We start from the raw sequence: 12,024 nt of genomic DNA on the forward strand, positions 1-12,024 counted from the left end.
GCCACCGCTGTAGTTGCCGTCACTGTTGCTGTCGCCACCACCACTTTGAACGTTATCTTTGGTCTCGTCCTTAATATTCTTCTCACTTTTTCCGTTTCTGATATGTTTTTCCGAGCAAATTTTCTTACTTTCCACTGCCGTGGTCGGCTTTTATAAAGTTTTCCTCTTACACTGCGGCGAAACCAATCGCTTCGCCACGCTACTTTCCGACACGCGTGAAGATTACACACCCTTGAACTAACCTTACTACCGTCAGAATAACCGATTCCAACTATTGATTCGCAAAATAATACATACAAACTATTTAACGTTCTTTCACTGGATAGAAGATTTGTATCCCCTAATCGCGGAGATACCGCATCACTTTCACGGGCGAACATGGAGCTCGATCCATGCCGAGTGTTTTATGAAACATCCGCAACTCCGTTTTGTGGCGCTTCTGATCTATCGTGCCCCTCTGCCCCTTTATGATTTCTTCTTTTCCATGTGGTCTTCCACAGTTCCCAGGATTACCAACTCTCTAAACAATGCAAATTCATGTTTTCAACTTTGCATATAACGATTCTTTTTTAAATATAAATTATATTTACATAGATTATTATACAGTTTTTACTTCATTTGAATTTTTTATTTACACGATGGATGATATTTGTCATTTACATTTTATATTTTTATTCAGTTTGTATAATCGTATCACTAAAACTACCATTTATCAGTTGTATTTGATTATAACAAAAATAAAAATTGTAATTTTACAAATGCAACACATAGGTAAAACTTTTAAATATATTATTACGCTTTTCTATCGTGTTGATAGAAGTATTTCATACATGCATATAATATTATGAAAGTAAGATAATGTCTATTTCTATGCGTTATGTATGTACAAAATTTTAAATCTACACTATAATCTACGTATAAAATTATTTAATACAATGACATGCGAAACAATGATTTCAGAAATTAATAACTACAATAAGTTTTTCATGGGATTGTTTTAATTAAAATGAAATAAACATATCACCCTAATATATAAGTTAATATTTTATGACACAAAATAATTGTTTATTTATACAATAGTACCTGAACCCTGACTCGTTTTTCTTCTTCTCTAAGTAAGTGCTTCTATTCCCATAAATTTCCTGCACATCCAATCCGAAGTGGATCCTATCTTAGCATTGAATCGTCAGGCAATCAAAGCAAAGCAATTTCTGTTCTCGTCTTCGATTGCTTAACGGCTGCGGCCCAGGGCCCAGAGTCGTGCAGAAATTGGAGCTTGTACTATATAAATTTTGCGCAAAAGTTTCAAAGGTTTTTACATAAATTTCTATAAACTTTATCCACACATTATAAGTATATATGAAGAATCTTGTTTGATATATTAAGAATAAATCATATTTTACATATATTTCATTTTAAAAAGATATATTTTAATATGCACGCAATAGAATTTCTGAATTTATATTTATATGCATGGATATGTAAGTTTTGCAAGACTCTCCGACCGCAGCGCGCTCCGTTAGCGACAATAGGAGTAGAAATTGCTTTGCTCAGATTGGCTGAAGATTCAATGCTGAGACAAAATTCACTGCAGATTGAATCTGCAGTAAAATGCTTGCAAAAACTAAGAGAGGTAGAAAAAACCGTGCAAAACCTGAAGTATTACTCTATGTTGTGTACATAGAGTGGTCTACATTTGAGAGAGAGAGAGAGAGGGGGAGGGGGGGGGAGAGAGAGAGAGAGAGAGAGAGAGAGAGAGAGAGAGTAGAGTTGCTACATTTCTCATTCTACATATATATGTACTATTGTAATTTGTGTAGGTTGTCCAATTTCGATTTCTGGTGCATGCATTGGTTTTCATGAGTAGCGCGCACGTCGTGCATAAATTATTTTTTATTAAAATTAAACATTTCAATAAGGAACATTAGTGATGGATACCCTGCAATGTGTAAAAGAAGTTTTTGGTACAAATTTGTAGCAGTATATATTTTTTTTGTTACAGTTGTCACTATTATATATCTCTTTATATTTTAAATTGTGTTTCTTATTTTTTGTTATATGATACCTTTATAGTACCTACTGTTAAAGTTCTAATCAAATATCTAGAAACTTTAAAAATATGTAAGCTGACTTTAAATAAGAAACTGACGCATATGCAATCTCAATGCATGAGAAGTATTAATATTTAATATTTTTTATCAGTTATATCTTTATATTAAAAGCTCCATTTAAAAACCTCCATTAAGTTCAGATCATTACATTTTTCAAATGTAAAGATCTATGACGAATGTATGTACAAAATTGTTCTTTTTAGGATCACACAAAGGTGCACAAAGCAAAATTACTACAAATATTGCACAAAGAGACCAAAAATATTTATTGTAATTCATTTCTTTCTATCTTCATGCATTTGCTTATTTGATACATTTTCCATTTTGCCTTCTCGCCCAGTTTCTGTAGTTTCATCAAATTATATTTTAAATACAACAGAAACAGGAAATGAAATATACGCATACATTATAAAGACAATGACAATGTCAATTATGAAACTTCTATTCCACTTGTTTCCAATCTTTGGATCAATTTCGGAAGAGGCATACAAGATTTGATTATAACAGTGTTCTAAAAATGTTAATTCAGAAAAAAGTATTTAGTCAAAAAGTTGAAATGTGAATATTAAGTTCCAGTGGAACAATTAATGATGACCTTATATTTCCTAAAGTAGTTTCCTCAGCCATATTTGGAAAATTAAAGAATCTTAAGAGAGTGAAGAAAGCTTTAAAGTATCTTTTAATTATATATTATGTTATAAATCCTATGACTTGATATTTTTTATTGAGATTCTTGTTTTTCGTTTGACGCTCAGAACCAATTACAAACTGAAACCAGGCAGGTTCCTTAAATTCCAAGGCTTCCAGAGTCATTAAACACTTGTTCTACACGAAATTAATAATGGCAGTCTATGATTTCTTGGTTCATGGATCTCATGGATAAGATTCCAACCTGCATAAACAAAATGCCCAGCTGATCATGGGGCAGTTGAATCACTGGTGGTCATTTCATCTGAAGAGTCCGTCATGAGTCCTACTCTTCATTTGATGGGATGGATGATAACAACACTGACATGATTAGACGGTTCACATGGGCAAAGAACATCACAGGAGTTGGTGGAAGTCTTGACAGAACTCAGCTGTAGACTTTCAACAGCTTTCACACTTTCATTAATTGCCCTAGAAGCCTCGGTGATCTGAGTTGCAAACATGCACACTTGTTGTCCACAACCTTATTAGTAGACATCAATGAGTCGAGCAGTTTTTCGAATGAATCCTTTCCAGATTGTTCTCTCTTTACAAGAGTCATTCTGGAGACAAAAGTTCCTATATCCTCACGAGATTTAAGAAAAGCATCTCTTAGTGCAGTATTTCCTCTACAAACAGTTGTACGCACAAATTCTTGGACAATTAGTTCATGCTCCTCCCGGAATGAAGTAACTTGAATGTTGGGATGACAATCCCAAAGCTTCAATAGCTTTGACAAAAAATGAGGGGCTACTAGTTAGTAATCTTAACTTGATGGATATGTATCATATGGGCTTTGTCGACAAGAGGTTCTGAAGTCTCTGAAACCATCTCTATATCAGATCCTCTTGACAGACACTCACATGGACCCAATTGAGTCTGTGAAATCTCCAAGGATTGGCTTGAATCCTGAACTCTGAAACTTCGAGTTAGAGGAGGTTCGAATGAGAACCATCATTATTTTTGAATTAAGATGCAGAGATTTATTGTCAGACTTATTCTCTTCATACCATTTTTCTTGCAACTGATCTCCGGCTCCGAGCTTGACTGACAGGTAAAGCCTTGATAGCATCAAATTCATACCCTTCTTTCTCTTCACTGAACAATGGAGTGGATACCTCATATTGAACTATGTTGTATCAGTGTTGTAATATAATGAAGCCGTTTGATATGTATTATGTGTTATAAGTATTACAAATTAATTATTGCTCATAGAGACATTATTATTTTCTATTTTCATATAACATTTTATTCCACCATATTTAATATAATAAAAACTTGAAAAATGAAGTTTGATTTTAAACAAGATTAATTGAATTCAAATTTTAGCTTCAAAATGAATAAATCATAAAATAAACAATAAAAAATTCAAAAGTAAGCTTTTCAAAAATAATTGGATCAATTAACATAGTTACATAAACAAATAACAATTTAATTTACATTTTGTAATATAATTATAAATACTTTTGTATGAGACGACAAAACGAAATTAAATTTCAGTAACGTGTTTACTTACATTTGTACATTATTCATTGGAAGCAGAGATCCTGTCAGAACAAAATTGAAATATTATTAGAAAAATGTGCACAATACTAACGTAAGCATTTTCAGATGCACATGCGGATGGGCAATCATATTGAATTTTAGTTGGTACAAGTTTGTTGCTAGCATAGATGGCAGTTAAAACAGTGCTCCAAAAGTCGCATATAGAGTTGTAGCTTCCTGATTGAAAACAATGTGCTAATTCCTTCCGCATTTAAATATATCTTTTCAAAATGTTTAAGGAAAATGTAAAGAGAAGTTTCAGTATTACAGAACAATACAATACTAGCTCCAATTCTGGGCCGTAACGGTTTGTCAGGAAGTTGAAGATGGGGATAGAAATTTCTTTATTCTGATTGTCTAATAATTCAATGCTATACGACAGGATTCATTGCGGATGGATGCGCAGTAAAATGTGGAGATACAAGCGCTTACTTAGAGAGGAAGAAAAACGTTCAAGAATTGAACCTTGACATAAAAATGGGACGTTAACAATAACAAAAGCGAAAATGCGAAACGTTAATATAGGTTACCCTTCATCGTGTTCCAAGCGCTGCAAGGCTTAGATCATACACATATACCATATAGTAATTAGGCCATATAATAATAATTTCACGGTAAGTATTCAAGTATTGAACTCCCGAACGTGTTTAAAAGATAACAGAAAAACGGTATGGTTATTACGGTATGACTTAATTAGATCAGATCACAATGCAGCGAGAATCGGGTGATTGCACTCTTCCTCTGCTCCTCCCATGTAACCTCCGGTCTCAGGGTGCGTTGATTGGTGGGACCATGGTAGTTCCCACCCTCGGTGCGTAAGGTCTTCTGTAAGGGGTCCAAGGGAAAGCGGTGCGGAATGTGTACGTGTATGTTACGTGACACGAGCTTGAATGTCGCTGCTCATTTTCTCCAATGAAGGCCTATTGAAGACTCCCAGGCTTTTGAAGAAAGTCGTAATGCTGTCTTCCTACATACCTGCTTTCTTTGCTGATTTTTAGCTAAGGGGTCCTATTTCCATTTGAAGTGTTTCTGCTACTTTATTGTTTGCAGCTCTGGCATTCCTTTCTATTATATTTCCTACTCGAGTAACTGTCTATTGAGAACTCTAGATATATTAAAAGGATGAAAAGGTTGGATAGTGGACTGTACTGTAAAAAACTAAATATATATGTACAATAGAATAATGAAATGTAATGATGTTCGTGAAGCTCACGAATGATACGATCAAGCGATCGATTTATGACTATGTACAAAGCTGTAGCGAAGTTTACAAGCGCAATAGATTAAAGCGACACTAGACTGCAAGCGTAGAAGAATTACAAGCGTAACAAGTTCGATCGCCATGTGCGGACCTATTTATATTGTCGTGGGCCATCGATTAGGAAAGAAAAAGGAGTGGGGGTTTTGAATATTGGAAGGACTAAGCAACACTGAACGTTCGTTGCAATGTATTAGGGCAATGCCTTAACGAACAGCGCTGCATGAGAAACAACGGAAAATAGGTAACGGATTTGATATTGGGATTATTGGAAGGACAAATACATCGCGACGATACAAACAGGAGACATGTGTACTAGTACGAGTCGTATCTGGGCCGATGTTGAGCTCGACTCTGGACAAAAACTAACGTCGCGCTAGTATTCTTATACACCGACCCAGATGACACAAGTAAAAACGAGGTGATCGGCCGGCGATCTAAAATTTATGAATTTGATTTCAGATACCGTCTAATCATAACTTTGCCATTTCGTTGGCTAGATACATTTTTATCGTTGTTACAATAATAACAGTTCTCATGCTATTTGCTATTCGAATAATGCGCGCTATCATGGCGATGAGGACTATTAAAATAGCGGTGATTTAGATTCCGATGACATTACAATATAGTAATATCTTTAGAGTATATATATACTCTAAGGTAATATCTTTGGATTTGCACGATTTTTCTACTTTCCATAGCTTTTGTAAGCATTTTCATCATTTTAGTGCACATCCAACCCGCGTGAATCTGTCTCAGCCAATCGTCAGAGAAAAGGAATGTCTACTCTTATTTTCGCTAACGGAGCGCGCTGTGGCCTGACAGTCTTACAGAAACTTGAACATCACTGTACATATATATTTTCCCGCGCACGAGGAAACAATGATGGAATGATACAGATGCAGGTTAACAGAAGAGAAGAAAGTTACGGTTTGTCGATGTCGAAGGGACACTCTGGAATCTCTGGATTTTGTCGCTAATCTTTGGTTATACTACATGATGAAAACTGTCTGAAATAGAAGTTGTAAGACGAAAACAATTCTTACGTTACTATTTTACTACGTATAATTGGTACAAGAGAACAAAATTTTTCGTTTATAAAGATGTAAATAATCTTTTGCTGTCATGTTTAATTTAATTAATTCTGTTGCCTAATTTAAAAGTTTATCATAAATATATTGTTTTAGTAAATTATTTAAGGTTACATTTGATAAACGGTGACAACTAATTTAGAAATAAATAATATTATTGAACTGTATACATTATTTAAAGGTTGGAAAATATGACAAATTACAAATTCGAGAAAATATTTTTGTTTTTCTTTGCTTGTATTATTCGCTGTGCTGAAAGAGCAGTATTAGAAAATCAATAATAATTTATATATTTATGAAAATATAACAATATAAATAATGAAAAGTTTTTAGTATAAATAATATTGAGAGATGTGATAATGTTTTAGAACTAATTGATTATAAATTTCGGAATTCTATTGAACTTAATACATTATATGTTTATAATTTTCAGGATGATATGCTGGTTGGCATTATCTTAATGTGTTAAGAGATTTAAGACTCTAAGGTTGAATTATCAAGTGTAAAAACACAAAGCAATCCACAAAATCTGTTTGTCAACAAATAGTATCCAAATCAAACCATAGAAGGAGTGTTTATATTGTGTATTCTTTTGATAGATAATGACATCAAAAGAAGAAGTTTAGTAAAGATTGTCAGACAGTATCAGTAAATATTACTGAAATATTAATAGATAGTTAATGATGTCAAAACAGTGTGAATTGTGTTCAATGCAATTTCAAGATGAGTATGCCTTACAAGGTCATCTTGGTGGTAAAAAACACTTACAGAAAGTTCGATTATCGGAAATGACAGAGAAATCAGCATTGGCATCAAAACTATGTGAATTGTGTTCAATGCAATTTCAAGATGAGTATGCTTTACAAGGTCACCTTGGAGGTAAAAAACACCAACAAAGAGTTAAACTATCAGAAGCAATAGAAAGATCAATTTTTGTATATTTACCACAATTTATTCCAACACATGTACTTCTTGGACATTTTAAAAAATATGGTACAATTAAACAGCATAAACTTAGTAAAACCTACCTTATAATTGAATTTGCAGACAGGTATTAAACAATATTTTTATTCATTTATTATTTATATATTATTTTCTTTTATTGTAAGCTTTTGTTCATAATCATAACCAGTCTTTTGATATTATAGGAGTTCTACAGAAGCTGTATTAGGTACACCAGTTTGGATAAATAATGTAAAACTGAATATACAGAGAAGAATACTACACAGCAGTGAGTATTATTATAGAGTACTATAAATAATATCTATACATGGTAAATTAATAATAACTATTATTTAAAAACATTCTTATCGATCACATTACATCATTAGAAAAAGTGCATTAAAGAAAAATTAGAGAATCACTTTGATATGTGAGAAAGTATCAGATGTAAAGAAGTGAAATTGTATTTACTCGATGAGTCTTAGTACTCAGTATAATTTAACTTCAATTTACTTCTTTAAATATACTGTTGTACTTTAATCTTGAAACTTGCTCTTGGCGAATGTCTCTTATTGAATGTTTTTAATGTATAATTATTTTTATTTAAGCTCTAAGAAATCCAAAATTAAAGAAGCAAAACAGCCCAATAGAAAATACAGGCCCAATAAATTATCATAATATAAAACACATACTTGAAGAAGACACTTCATATGATAATCAATTAACAACATTTTTAAATGCAATTCAACTTACTGATGCTGAAATTGAAACAAAATATGAATCTGTTTGTACTCAGTTGGATAAGATATTTAAAGTAATATTTCCAAAATGTAAAACATATAAATATGGATCCACTCAAATGGGCTTGGGCTTTAAAGGATGTGATTTAGACATATATATGGATATAGGTAATTGCTTTAATTTTATTATTCTTTTTAACACGATGTTAACATATTGTAGTAATAAAATTTTCATTTCAGGCGAACCAATAAATGAATCTATAAATGCTTCAACAGGTATATCCATGCAAAAAATTTTTAAGGAAGTTAAAGGAGTTATGTATAGAATGAATTTGATATTTTCTAATATCACGCCGATTGCAAAAGCTAAAATACCGATTATAAAATTTTGTTATGTTAAAACAAACATCTCTTGTGATATATCATTTAAAAACAGTTTTGGTATATACAAAAGTAAGCTAATGAAATATTGCATTTCGCTTGATGTCAGGTTAAGGCCATTAATTATGCTTATTAAGTATTGGGCAAGAAATTTTAAAATATCGAGTACTGGAAAAATATCTAATTATGCCTTACTTTTGTTAATAATTTTTTACCTTCAACAGCCATCAGTAAAAATTATTCCTCCGTTACTTCAGTTACAGAAAACTTGTCAACCACAAATTATAGATGGATGGCAAGTTAATTTTGATGAAAATATACAATTGTCACCAATTACAAACACGAGTAGCATTCCGCAACTTCTTTACGGTTTCTTTATCTTTTATTCAACTTTTAAATTTAAATCTCAAGTAATATGTCCACTTGATGGAATGGAACATATGGAATCAGAATTTACAGATGTGGAAAATTTGCCACAATATATGAATGCATACAAAGCATGTTTAAAAGAAGACGAGAATTTTAAGTTAAAAATAAATAGAGATATGTGTGTTCAAGATCCAATAGAACTTAATCATAATGTTACAGCAAGTACACCACATTCAATATTGGAAGCTTTTGTACATTATTGTACGATTGGTGCCACAATCTGCACAGAGGCTAGTAAAAATAATTATAAGGGTTTTTTGAAACGTCTTTTTAGTACAGTCATAAATGCAAAATCTAAGGGGAATACGTTCAAAGTTACAATTTGTGCAAATCAGCAAAAATGTGTAAATGTTACGAAAGAACCAAAAATAACGAAGAGTGATTGGTATTATACTGTTTTCAATACAGTAAAAGAGGTTTTTGAAAAAGTGTTGAAAGTACAAGTTGTTGTTTTAACTGCTGATGCAGAGGCAAAGCAACAAAAAATTGACGTATTGTCAGATGTACACACGGAAAAATATAAGAAAGTCATATTTCATTGTATTGGTTCTGTTTGTACATGGCGCAATAGAAAAATTAATAATATCATTTTAGATCCTAGTATAAGCTGTTTAGAAAAAGAAGCTTTTATATCAAATCAAACGATAAAGGATCATGAAAAAGAGAAATCAACGAACAAAATAAATTTGGATTTCATGTGTACATTTGAGAAACATGTAACTCCTTTAAAAGTTATCTTAACTGTAAGTAATCGAGACACTGATGAGTTTATTTTTCAAGAATTTGCTTACTTTGCTGAACATAAATTATTTGAGATATCAAAGCAAACATTGGTACATATGCAACAATTCAATAAGTGTTTCTAAAACGTGTATATGTATAATATGTGTGGACATATATTAACTGCACCATAAAGGACCAAAAGTATTATATAACTTGCTAAAATAATTAGATATTGAATTTTCCTTATAAATAGACTACATGTCTTTTTTGTTAAACATTATGATGCATAATAGTACAAATTCTTGCTTGAGTTTGTTTTTCATTTTAGTGACCTTGACATCTATAAATACATGTAAATAAAGTTTTGTGTGTATATATTTTAAATATCTTTTTATTTTGCTATATGTTTAGTATCGTATTATTCCTAAATTATTGAAAAGAATTAATATTAGTAATGTAAAATACTGTATTATTTAACACATTAAATTATGATAAAACATTCTTTAACCTTTAAAAAATAAATTAATTTATTAGATTACTAGATGTAATAATGAATTTATTCTAAATATTTAGATATTTATATAACATATACAATGTTTGTCTTCTGTTTTAAGAGATATAAGACTAATAACGCCATTGAATTAAAAATTAAAAAACAATTATAACTCATTCAATAATGGAAATTATTGACAAATATATAATGTCCTAAAAATTAATTGAACTTTCTTAAATATGACATTCAAAGTTATGTATATTTAACATTTAGAACAAATAAAATAATTTTAATGAAAATGATTTAAAAATGCATTCTAATTATAAGGCTTAAAATTTTTAATCAGTAAAATACGCATGTACTGTCCACCGCTCACTCGATGTCCTGTGGGACAGCAGGAGTAAGAGGAGAATCGGGCCGTCCATCCCCAAACCTAACTTGGAAATAGTGTATCCCTTCCACTTTTCTCGCATTCCTGACACGGGACTTCAAGTGAGCGATGGATATTATACGTACATGTTAACATATTTTGATTAATTAAGAATAAAAATTCAAATCCCTATATACTAATATTTGCTACAAATTCGGGTGTTATATTATTATATAAGGTGCAAGAACATTCTTGCATTATAAATAAAACTAAATTTACTTAAGTATTTTCAAGCCAACAAATATTGTACGTAAAAATATAATTTGAACTCATTTTGTGATAATATAATTTTGTTTGTTGTGTCACAAAGAATCTGGCAAGAACTGTTATAGTTATACTTTATATTTGAGTATAATCTATATAATCTATATAAAAAGGTGCATAAGAGATAGACTTCAAACATGCATTTATTAACATATTCAACTTCAAATTTTTTTGATAAAATTATGCAGCATGTATGTTAATAAATTATTCTAAAAAACATAGGTAAACACTTTTTACATTCTTATTTGAAAATAATATTTTTTAATAAAGTATGTTTTTAAAATATTTTATTTTTTCAATTTCAAAACCTAGCTCTATATTTAATGGCGTCACTATTTATAAAAATGTTTATAATCGAAACACATTTAAGTAATTCTGTTCATTCAATGATTTTGAACTGTTAATAATATATTCTCAATATATTTCGTACTTATTCTATAAACGTACATATCATAAAACAAGGAAAAATGTGTGATTACAAAATGATATTTCCGAATATATTGTTTCACTTTTGCATATTTCGGTAGATTTTTATTCTTACGTGGTAATTGAACTTAATAATTTCAATTAACAAATTCAAATTTTGTGTTCCCTGAAACATGTTCTTTTACTTTTCATATGTAATGCTATAACAAATAAAAATTTCCATGTTCGAAATTATGGGTCATACTTGTTTTAGTTTTACATACGAAAATGGTTTTTATACAAAACAAGATTATAATATGTAAGGCGCATCATTCATAAAATTTGTACAATTATCATATAGTTATACACATCTGGTAATCTACTGTAGTACCATAAATAGTAGTTTTCTTTGCACTGTTGTGTATTGTCCTATATGACGTTTATTTAATAAACGTTACATAGAAGTTACTTCGCATTTGAATATATTTGTGTACTGTCCGAATATTATCGTAAACATGATTTGAA

The 12,024-nt window shown here is 30.9% G+C and overlaps 1 protein-coding gene and 1 long non-coding RNA gene across 7 annotated transcripts; one reads left to right on the forward strand and one right to left on the reverse strand.

Annotated features, from left to right (window-relative positions):
• Positions 1-2,351: 2,351 nt before the first annotated feature.
• Positions 2,352-5,453, reverse strand: LOC143260706 (uncharacterized). 4 transcript variants are annotated; one of them, XR_013034987.1, is made up of 4 exons: positions 5,319-5,453; positions 4,315-4,345; positions 3,809-3,927; positions 2,352-3,720 (listed from the first exon to the last, which is right to left on the reverse strand). It is a non-coding gene; the product is annotated as an uncharacterized LOC143260706 (long non-coding RNA). The 4 variants fall into 4 exon arrangements; XR_013034988.1 differs by lacking the exon at positions 5,319-5,453 and adding an exon at positions 4,874-5,013 and having other exon boundaries at positions 3,809-3,896; XR_013034986.1 differs by lacking the exon at positions 5,319-5,453 and adding an exon at positions 4,874-5,013.
• Positions 5,454-5,672: 219 nt separating this feature from the next.
• Positions 5,673-10,284, forward strand: LOC117222789 (poly(A) RNA polymerase, mitochondrial). 3 transcript variants are annotated; one of them, XM_076527060.1, is made up of 6 exons: positions 5,673-6,261; positions 6,330-6,706; positions 7,126-7,743; positions 7,841-7,923; positions 8,243-8,542; positions 8,615-10,284. In XM_076527060.1, exons 3-6 carry the CDS (start codon positions 7,373-7,375, stop codon positions 10,048-10,050), a joined length of 2,190 nt encoding a protein of 729 aa, XP_076383175.1. In that variant the 5' UTR covers positions 5,673-6,261; positions 6,330-6,706; positions 7,126-7,372; the 3' UTR covers positions 10,051-10,284. The 3 variants fall into 3 exon arrangements, with proteins under 3 accessions (XP_076383175.1, XP_076383177.1, XP_076383176.1); XM_076527062.1 differs by having other exon boundaries at positions 6,330-6,672; XM_076527061.1 differs by having other exon boundaries at positions 6,330-6,625.
• The last annotated feature ends 1,740 nt before the right edge of the window (positions 10,285-12,024 follow it).

The sequence above is a fragment of the Megalopta genalis genome, chromosome 17, assembly GCF_051020955.1.
Source record: "Megalopta genalis isolate 19385.01 chromosome 17, iyMegGena1_principal, whole genome shotgun sequence".
Classification (NCBI taxonomy): Eukaryota; Metazoa; Arthropoda; class Insecta; order Hymenoptera; family Halictidae; genus Megalopta; species Megalopta genalis.